Source organism: Silurus aristotelis (assembly GCF_946808225.1).
Source record: "Silurus aristotelis genome assembly, chromosome: 4".
In the NCBI taxonomy this organism is placed as follows: domain Eukaryota; kingdom Metazoa; phylum Chordata; class Actinopteri; order Siluriformes; family Siluridae; genus Silurus; species Silurus aristotelis.
This window is the reverse complement of record NC_139577.1, coordinates 18,218,310-18,227,883: the sequence shown is the minus strand read 5'-3', so window position 1 is coordinate 18,227,883 and position 9,574 is coordinate 18,218,310. Positions and strand designations below refer to the sequence as shown.

The 9,574-nt window shown below is 37.4% G+C and overlaps 2 protein-coding genes across 3 annotated transcripts; one reads left to right on the top strand and one right to left on the bottom strand.

Moving 5' to 3' along the window:
* Positions 1-259: 259 nt before the first annotated feature.
* Positions 260-4,685, top strand: gdf10a (growth differentiation factor 10a). Its single transcript, XM_083539506.1, has 3 exons — positions 260-779; positions 1,345-2,246; positions 2,634-4,685. Exons 1-3 carry the CDS (start codon positions 551-553, stop codon positions 2,823-2,825), a joined length of 1,323 nt encoding a protein of 440 aa, XP_083395632.1. The 5' UTR covers positions 260-550; the 3' UTR covers positions 2,826-4,685.
* Positions 4,686-5,063: 378 nt separating this feature from the next.
* Positions 5,064-9,271, bottom strand: znf488 (zinc finger protein 488). 2 transcript variants are annotated; one of them, XM_083539505.1, is made up of 4 exons: positions 8,884-9,271; positions 8,190-8,409; positions 7,813-8,044; positions 5,064-7,669 (listed from the first exon to the last, which is right to left on the bottom strand). In XM_083539505.1, exons 2-4 carry the CDS (start codon positions 8,403-8,405, stop codon positions 6,654-6,656), a joined length of 1,464 nt encoding a protein of 487 aa, XP_083395631.1. In that variant the 5' UTR covers positions 8,406-8,409; positions 8,884-9,271; the 3' UTR covers positions 5,064-6,653. The 2 variants fall into 2 exon arrangements, with proteins under 2 accessions (XP_083395631.1, XP_083395630.1); XM_083539504.1 differs by lacking the exon at positions 8,884-9,271 and having other exon boundaries at positions 8,190-8,503.
* Positions 9,272-9,574: the final 303 nt, after the last annotated feature.

Here is a 9,574-nt window from a genome sequence, read left to right as displayed (position 1 = left end):
TCAATTGTGCTTTACTTGAAAAAACTTTTTTTCATATATATGATTCTCAAATGTCTTGTAATAATTAATACAATAATATACCAGCTTGAGCACTAAGGATGTATCTTATTTCAGGTCTGGTGTGAATGCTGATCCACATGCTAGGTTTCCTGCACTTTGCATGGTGTAATATGAGGTATTGCAGTAGTAAGTGTGATGTGTTTGCTGTCAGGTCTGTGTGCTTTCGCCTGCTTTCTGTTGGTTCCTGAGCGCGTGCGTCAGCCTCCAGTGCAGCAAATGTCCTGAGGCACGTTTTTGGTGGCGCTCAGTAGAAACACGCGCACATTCAACAGGTTACTCCAAACACTGCGGAGTCTCTCCTGATACTGTTATTCAGCACGTCAACAACAGGAGAAAAAGCTACTAAATCTGATTACATGGACAATTCATCAAGACGGTCGTCTGCATGCGCAATCTAAAAGCTTTGTAGAGTTTTTTGTTTTGTTTGATTTTGTTGCGCGCTCGTACTTTTTCAGCTAAAGACCGTGCACTTGGATTTTATTTCTAAATCATGGCGTTTAAATGCATTGTTTTGGTGCACCTGCTACTCTTTTCCATCATGCATATATCTGGCTATAAAGTGTCAGACTTCGTGTTGGATGTCCCACCTGGTGATGTCAGTGACAGCGAGGAAAGCGACAGGGTTTCACGGCATATGTTTAAACTCTACGAGAAATACAACAGAGAACAGCACTGGCCAAAAAGCACCAATACTGTGAGAAGTTTTAAAGCCAAGCCTGGTGAGTTTGGAAACATTTCTTCTTCTATATAGTGTGAATTTTACGCAGTTAAAAAAAAAAGTCTAATTTTACTCTTTCACTCTTCAGTCCTGAGCACTGTGTTTAACTAATGCATTCTCTGTGCTCATTGAAGAATAAGACAAATACAGTATATTGTATATACAAATGTCCTAAACTTCTTTTTATATTCTTCTGAAGTTATGAGATGGTCACTGACTAAACCCTCACCAATAAACTGCATCCATGTGCAAATGAACTGCAATTGAACCCAGAAGCATAAAAAAGCTTTACGTTGGGTAAATTCAACAGATTCCCAAAAATATTTCATTCTGCAAAAGCATTTTATTAGAATGTTTTATTAATATCACATTACTAGATTCTAGGCAGGCTTATAAGGAAGCTTAAATAATCATCTCCACATGGTTCCAGCTGCTTTAGGAATAATTTTGTCCCTCCCAAGAACAAAAAGCCTGCTGTGAAAGTGATTTTTCTTCTTTTTTTTCTTTTTTTCTTTTTTTTTTTACAATGCCTGTATAACCACCGGTTGTTCTCTGTTTCCCTGCAGAAAGCTTGGATCAACGAGTTTTGTTTTACCTAAATCTAACCTTGCTTCAAGAGTCTGAGCTCGTTCTCACCTCCACACTTCACTTCTTTTTTGACAAGCGTCCACGCCAGAGGTCTTCGATCTGCAAGCGCTTCCACGATTCTTTGTGTCGCATCCAGGACCATCATTACTTACCGCCATTTCATCTTTTATTCCGAAGTTGTTCCGCTGATTCACCTCTGGGCTCAATGATAGGGAACATCACTTTTTACCCACACAGTAGAGGGGTATGGCAAACCAAGGATGTGTCTCAAATCATAAAGGAAGCAAGACTCAGGAACCAGGCTGTGATAACAGTGGAGTTTGACTATGGCAAAAAATATCAGAGGTACCAGGACCTCTTGTCAGCCTTCAGCCTTCCATACATCCTAGTGTATGCCAATGACCAAGCAATTTCAGAGCCCAACAGTGTGGTCATGAGTTTACAGAGGTATGACCCGTTCCCTGCAGATGAGAAAAGCCCTCAATCTTCAATCACTTCAGCTGATATGCGGGTTAAAAGGGACTTGTATTTTCCTGACCCTATCCAGAACAACGAGCTTCCTGAGGTGGAGTATCACAGCTTTAAGGAGCATGATAATTGGGAAAGTACTTATCTAGCACTGAAGCCAAAGCCTCCCAAAAAGGAGCAGAGAAAGAAAGACCAAGGGAATGTTGACAGGCCAAACAAGTTACAGGTTCTCAGCTTTGATGAGAAAACCATGAAGAAAGCACGGAGGAGACAGTGGAAAGAGCCTCGCGTGTGTTCCAGGAGGTACCTGAAGGTGGATTTTGCAGATATTGGCTGGAGCGAATGGGTCTTGTCCCCTAAATCCTTTGATGCCTACTATTGCGCAGGAACGTGTGAATTTCCCATACCTAAGGTCTGAACAAACCTTTACCGGGTACCGTACACTCATAGATTAGAGTAAATAGTTTGGACATCTTGAAATATTTAAAAATGCCAGAGAATTACTTTAGCAGAAAAAGGCATTTAGTTCCAGCATTATTGAAGCACACAATCATCAGGTGTAATTGCATTTGCATCATTATAACTTTGACAGGGGTATTAGAGGGACTTGTTTTTCTTGAATACCTTTTTTCCACTACTTAAAACAGTCAATTGTGGGGGTTTTAAGTGTTGTGAAATGTTAAGACTGTGTCCTCACATATGCTAAACAAAGATATAGACAGGGAAATGTGTTAAAATGTTTATTTTGTCCATTATGTAAACTACATTCTTTAATTTGTTTTGTTCTTCTCTATTTTAGGTTGTTCGCCCTTCCAATCATGCAACCATTCAAAGTATAGTGAAGACTGTTGGTATCATTCCAGGCATCCCAGAGCCCTGTTGTGTACCTGAGAAAATGAACCCACTCAGTGTCCTGTTCCTGGATGAAGCCAGAAACATTGTATTAAAGAATTATCCAGACATGTCAGTGGAGACATGTTCTTGCCGATAGGCACAGTGGTCAGTGGAATAACCACATGTGGAGACACAGGCATGTCTTGTGGTTACAAAACCAAAATGAAATGTGAAGAGGCAAATTGTCTGTAGCTGCCACATACTGTACAATGAACACTGCAAAGTGATGTAATTCTGAAGGGCTTTACACACTCATTCATATTTACAGTTTTCTGTATTGTATAGATTCTTTACTCATAATGATGAACTGTATCTCTGAGAAAACACTCTGTAAATGTATTAAGAGGTTGGTTCAGTAGTTATTCCATTGCTGCTTTCTTTAAGTCGTTCATTTTAATGGCAAATAATGGCAAACAGTAATGGTTTTTTTTTTTTTTGCAGAGATTTCCAATAAGATGCAGAGTTTATTTAAATTATGCTTAAAATTAAAAATATCCAGAGTAGTAAACACTTCTATAGTACAGCAAATCCAAGCACAAGGTAGTCCGAATGCGTGGCATTTGAATTCATTACTTTGTCAATATGTATTGCATAACATCAGCAGACACTCCACAGATGGAGATTCAGCTTTGAAAGCAGGCTTCAGTTTCACGACTGTTAAGCATTGAACTACCAAAAAGCCACTCATATTTAAAAGTTTTCCTTGGAATATTTCCAACTGGTTGTGTGTCAGATATAAACTTCTCACCAAGGTCACCCATGTGTTAAATTATCCTCAGACAGGTTGTGTTACCTTTAGAGATGCTATCAGAATTATGATTATGTATTATCTTCTTATCCATGTCTACATAACAGTATTTAAAAATTGACCTAAGTGTGAAAGATTTGGGGAGAATGTATTTGTATACAAAACATAAGGTAAGGTCAATGATACAGTATGATATATATGTTAGAAAATGTATTTTTGTAAATGTTTGTTTAATTTTAAATTATGAGCTGAAATTAGTTATATGTATAGTGATATATATATAGAAAATGTAAACTGTATTTGTAAAAGTTTTGGTTTTGTAACAGCATCTTGATATTTACTGGTAAACAAAGGTTTTGTTTAGAGTCTTTTGTTGTTAAGATCTCTGAATAACATGTGAAGAGGGTCACCACTGATTGCTCTCTGAAAGAACCCTTCTCCACTTCGACATCAAAAGAAAGGACAGACGAGTTCTTGCTTCTCCTAGTCGACGTTTCAAACCCACTTCAAGAGCAAGCGGGACTTTGAGAGCAGGATGTTAACGTTTTTCGCACAACAAATGATGTCACTCCTTTCAGACACACTCAAGACATTGTCATCCACAGCAGACCAGAAAGCTAATGATTTATATGAACATTAACCAGTTAGTGGTATGATTTTTTTTTTTAATAAGATGAATTAGTTTTTTGGTTGATGTGTATTTACAAAACAAATACATGATGTGGTAATATTTATGTAATGTGTCTGATTCTCATGAATGCATTTTCCAGATTTATGACTGTCATGTGGTACCAAGTTAATGATACATTGCACTCGAAATGCATTTAAATCATTTTTGGCATTTGTATGATATATTCTATACAAATAATGAATGTGGTATTCAGAAGATGGTGAATGAACTAATGTTAAATGATTTTATTAAGTTTTCACAAGTTCATTATATAGCTAGCATTGACTTCAATACTAGCACGTCAATAGAGCGCTTTAATTTAGCAAATCAAACATGTTTAAATTTGTGCCTTACTTTTCTTACTTACAGTATATCAACCAGCACCCACTAAACAAATTTGACATAATCACCAAAAAGGAATCTCCAATACCAGGATCTGCTTTGAACTACTTCAATAACGGTAAATGTTTTATCAAGATGTAAATATTAGGCAGTTTGCGATTTTCAAATGATGCCAAGTCAATAAAGTCTGTAACTAAGAGACAAGTATTGCTTATGAATGGAGAGAAGACATTTTATATACAGTTAAAACATTTCCTTCCTCATCTGATTAACAGCTACTGCAAACTGGTCACTAATTATGACAGTATTATACTGGAATTTCTTCCACAAATTGACGACATCCAGCAGTAAAAACTGCTGAGGAGGAACGTTGACTTTCCTATGAACTCTCTCTCTCTCTCTCTCTCTCTCTCTCTCTCTCTCTCTCTCTCTCTCTCTCTCTCTCTCTCTCTGTTTTTGAGAGATCCCCATAGTCTGCATGTGATTCTTATTCAAAATATAGTACAGGGCTCCCTCCACAGGACTGTGAGTGTATGTGGGGTCAATAACTTATTTGTGATATAAAAACATACCTACACTGATGAATTGACTTTTACTCAATAAAATATTATACAAGTCCTCTTATAAAAGTACTCTTTTTTCATACATTTACACACAAACTCACACAAATACCAAAAGATACCATACTCAACATGAATTTAAGAGCTATAAATTCTGTAAGTATTAACAGAATATTTTTAGAATAAATAGAAAGATAATTACTGGTTTAGCTTGTTAAGCATTTTTACCAGTTTATAATGTTTTTTGTTTGTTTGTTTGTTTTTACAATTCATACTACTTCATTATGACAATTTCATAGTAACCACTGTCACAAATGGATTTTTGCAACATATTAGTATCTAATGAGTGACATTAGCCTATTAGTCGATTCTCTAATATTTAGAGAATGGCCAAAATTCATAATGTTTGCTAATTCTGCTTTCTAAATCCCATAAGGTGACTTCTTTGAATATTACTGCTGAAGAAGCTTGAATGAAAATCAGTAGAAATGGTTGAAGTGAATATTTAAACATCTAGAATTTTGTTCTTATTGCCCCTAAAAACATACAGTCAAGATGAATTAAATAGTTCAAGTTGAGTTTGAATCATTGTTTTTTAAATGCTATTCTGGACCAGTGATCATAATATAAAAATGTATTACAATATACTAGTTTATTGCATCATATATGTAATTTCTTGTTAAATTGAATGAATCATAGATAAGCCTGTTTTTCTGTTTTATTGTGCGTAACAAATAATATGCATTACATACCCCAAATTAACATCTATCCATATGCAATAATCTAGCTTCATGTACTTGGACAGACATTTTCAACACTTAATTTAAAATATTTTACAATCCTTAAGTCATTAAGTACTCAGTGACTACAACGACAATTAAGGATGAACTCACACATGCTTCTTTGCCTTAAAAGCAAGACTTTTACTGACATAATGTGTCACCAAATATATAACATATAATATAATAGTATATCATTTTCCAAAACAACTATTATCAAATAAATACAGATTTTTTTGTCCTTTTGTTTTGATGAATGTGACTTTATCATAATGATTATTATATTAATCATCTTAATTATAAAGATGATTAAGATTCCATTATTACCTTAAGAAGTTATTACTTTGACTATAGTGCAACTATTAACAACTAATTAATACAAAAATATAATGACAACAAAAAAAAACCTACTGATGGATTAGTAAAGTTGCTAGTGATTAGTGAAATGTCTAGATGTGGCTCTATATTTTTAAACCTGAGATTTATAAGGCACTGTTGGCTGTTGCACAGCCTTGAAATATTAGTATTGTGTGGTTCCATTTTTTCTTTCATCTATCAGAGAGTGGATAGAAAGAAGGATAAGATAGACAACTAAGGTCAAGAACTGAATTTTGTTGAGTTCTGTTGCCATCTTGTGGAGAAGCAGAAAAACAACATCTGATTAAATGACCAGATTAGATTTCCTACTTTTTAAATATGGGTCCTATTTATTTACTTACTTACTCCCTTATGATAATAAGAGAAGTAAGTATTATATGTTCCCATATAATGGCCGAATATTCGCATGAAACCATTCTAAACCAAACAGAACATTCAGGTCCATCGTTTAGTTATGTGAAGTCATGTGACGCGAGAGATGGTGACGTTCGCGGAAGTACTCGTGACAGATGGGGCAGGTAAGTTTCTGCTCCCTTCTCCTCCGACCCTGAGCCTCGGCGGCGAACTCCTTCTTGTGGTGCGAGCGCATGTGAAACACCAAGTCCGAAGTCATCCGGAATGAGAGGTTACACTTAGCGCACCAGTTCTGCACCGTGACGCCCAGGGAGCTGATGGTCGGAGGAAGTAGAGGGAGCGAGGTGGTGGGCTGTAAGGGGCCGCTGATGTTCCTGCCCCACATTTCCGGTGCGTAATGGAAAGAACCTGGTGCGCAAACCGGGGAGACTCTCTGTGTACACGGGTCGCCTTGAAACAAGTGCGAAGGCAACATCTTTCTGTATCCTAAAGCTGCCCGCTCTGAAACATCATCCACAGGACCAAACTCTCTCTGATGCTGCTGGTCCTCAGTGATGCTGAGTTTTCTGGGCTTGCAGAAAGCACTCTTTTGCTCCTCATGCGCACTCAAATGCAAAAAAGCACTGGAGTCGGAATGAAAGCCCAAATCTCCATCTTTGTCCAATTGTCCAATTGTTATATCCTCTGTTTTAGATGACGGTTCCGATTTCGCTTTCTGGATCGCCGCAAACGCGCTGCACTTTATGCTTTTTAACTTAGAAGTTGGTGAACTGGAGACTTTCATGGTCGCCTCTGTAAAATCGTGCTCATCCCCATAGTCTTTATGGACGCGACCCGTGTTGTGATTGGTCAGGTTTTTTTTCTCCAGCAAAACAGGTTTTCTGCATCTTGGACTCAAAGTTTCTTCGTACCTCCTTTTTCGGTCCTCCGAGGACCTTCTCTGTTCCAGGTCCCTCGCGATGTTGTGGAAGTCAGTAACACTGCGCTGTCGCTTCTGCTCGGTGTCTCCTCGCAATGGCTCCGTTTTGGCTTGTGCGCACAAAAAGCGACAATGAGCCAGAAAGGGGTTTTCGTGCTTGAACGCCTGACCGCACTTCCTACAAGAGTAACCTGTATAAAAAAGAAAATCAATATTATAACACCTGTATGCATTTTAGTGTATGAGCAAGTTGGACCACAGTTCTCATAAGAAGTAATGCATATCTGAGACTATAGACGCACATTAATAACGTAACTATATGAGCAATCCTCACCTTCTATCAGGGCCCTGGTTTTAATGTCGCTAAAGCCTAAAAGATGAGACAGTTCCTCGTCGTACCAGACGAGAAGTTCCTCCTCTTGGCTAATATCTCGGATAGTACGGAAATACAGCTGGTCTCCTTTCATATAGGCCTCTGTGTTCTGTTCTTCTGCGTCCACAGCAGCCTGCACCAATCTGAGCCATGGAACCACTAAAGGAGAACTCTTTAATGCATCCGGATCTACCTGTTGGTAAAATGTGGTCAACTGGTTTTTTATTCTATTTATGCACATACTAAAGAATACTTGCAATAATTGCATGTGTCGTGTTGCCCAATAATCCCATAATACCATACTATTATTGTTGCTCTATGAGGCACAGACCACTCACCCTGAACACATAGGATTTTCCTCCTCTGTCGAAAGACTTCAACGCGATGAACGCTATTGTGTCGTAGAAGGTGTTATGAAGCACACAAGGGCCGAAGGACACACCGGCCGGTATGTCCTGTGTAACCTGGACACTGGTTAAGAAATCGGGGACGTGATGGTGGAGAAATTTGCTGTCGTTGGTCCATAAAGAGCGCCGCATTAAACTATGTTCCATAGTCCTGAAAAACATGATAGTATTTTAGAAATTCTGCAGAATAACCTGATTAATCAATCCATCAATCAATCCATCAATCCATCTATCTATCTATCTATCTATCTATCTATCTATCTATCTATCTATCTATCTATCTATCTATCTATCTATCTATATATATATATATATATATATATATATATATATGTGTGTGTGTGTGTGTGTGTGTGTGTGTGTGTGTGTGTGTGTGTGTGTGTGTCTATCTATATGTCTATCTGTCTAGAAGAATCTACTAAGTCTGGGATATAATTAAAATATTATGCCTTTTTAATTTTCTGTGTTCTTATTTGCTGATAAAAATAAAAATACACTATAACACTCAATTTTTCGGATTCCGTTTTACATCAAATGGCACTGATTTATCCAATCCGTGCCAAATGTCGTTCACCAGCATTTCTAATGTCAAATTTAAATAAAAAAAGTTAAGGGTTTAACTTACAGAGGGATGACGGGATGCTCCACAGCTCTGGGTCCAGCAGAGGAGCACACAGAGAAGCACACAGAGAAGCACACAGAGGAGCACACTGAGGAGCACACTGAGGAGCACACTGAGGAGACGTGTGTCTGTGTGTGCGTGTGGGTGTGTGATGAGTCTGAAGTGTGGGTCCGATCTGCTGCCGCTCGTCTGAGCGCCTCTGCATTTTTACAGCGCGCTCATTAGAGAGGGGGGAGGTGAGAGACCACTGAGATCTCCAGCACAAATAAGCAATTATCTCTGAGAAACTACGAGACTCAGAGTAATATCAGACACCAATGAAATGATTATGCAGCTCTTTACGCAATTCATTCAAACCTTCCTAAACAAACAAATATCAATTTTAAGTTAAATAATACATAATCGTATATCGTACAGCAACAACAATAATAATAACAATTATAATAACAACAATAACAATTATTATTATTGTTATTATTAATAATTATAACAATAATAATAAAGTCCTGATAATAGAAGCAGGCAAACAATATCCGAGGACTAAATATGGTATAAACCGCTGCATTCTGAAATTATTACTATAAAATTATTTTATTTCCATAATTGGCAAATCCAAGATTAAGTTTCTCACAACTAAATGAAACTTAAGAATTCAAGAACCATTGTTGTCGTTATTGTTATTGTTATTATTATT

What these genes read in the sequence shown, in the direction of transcription:
- znf488 (XM_083539504.1), bottom strand. Translation starts at nt 8,420, where the DNA reads ATGTTTTTCAGGACTATGGAACATAGTTTAATGCGGCGCTCTTTATGG. An exon ending in GAAAATCCTATGTGTTCAGG is followed by an intron (nt 8,045 to 8,189) that starts GTGAGTGGTCTG and finishes TTTTACCAACAG; the next exon opens with GTAGATCCGGATGCATTAAA. An exon ending in AACCAGGGCCCTGATAGAAG is followed by an intron (nt 7,670 to 7,812) that starts GTGAGGATTGCT and finishes TTTTTTATACAG; the next exon opens with GTTACTCTTGTAGGAAGTGC.
- gdf10a (XM_083539506.1), top strand. Translation starts at nt 551, where the DNA reads ATGGCGTTTAAATGCATTGTTTTGGTGCACCTGCTACTCTTTTCCATC. An exon ending in AAGTTTTAAAGCCAAGCCTG is followed by an intron (nt 780 to 1,344) that starts GTGAGTTTGGAA and finishes GTTTCCCTGCAG; the next exon opens with AAAGCTTGGATCAACGAGTT. An exon ending in GTGAATTTCCCATACCTAAG is followed by an intron (nt 2,247 to 2,633) that starts GTCTGAACAAAC and finishes TCTCTATTTTAG; the next exon opens with GTTGTTCGCCCTTCCAATCA.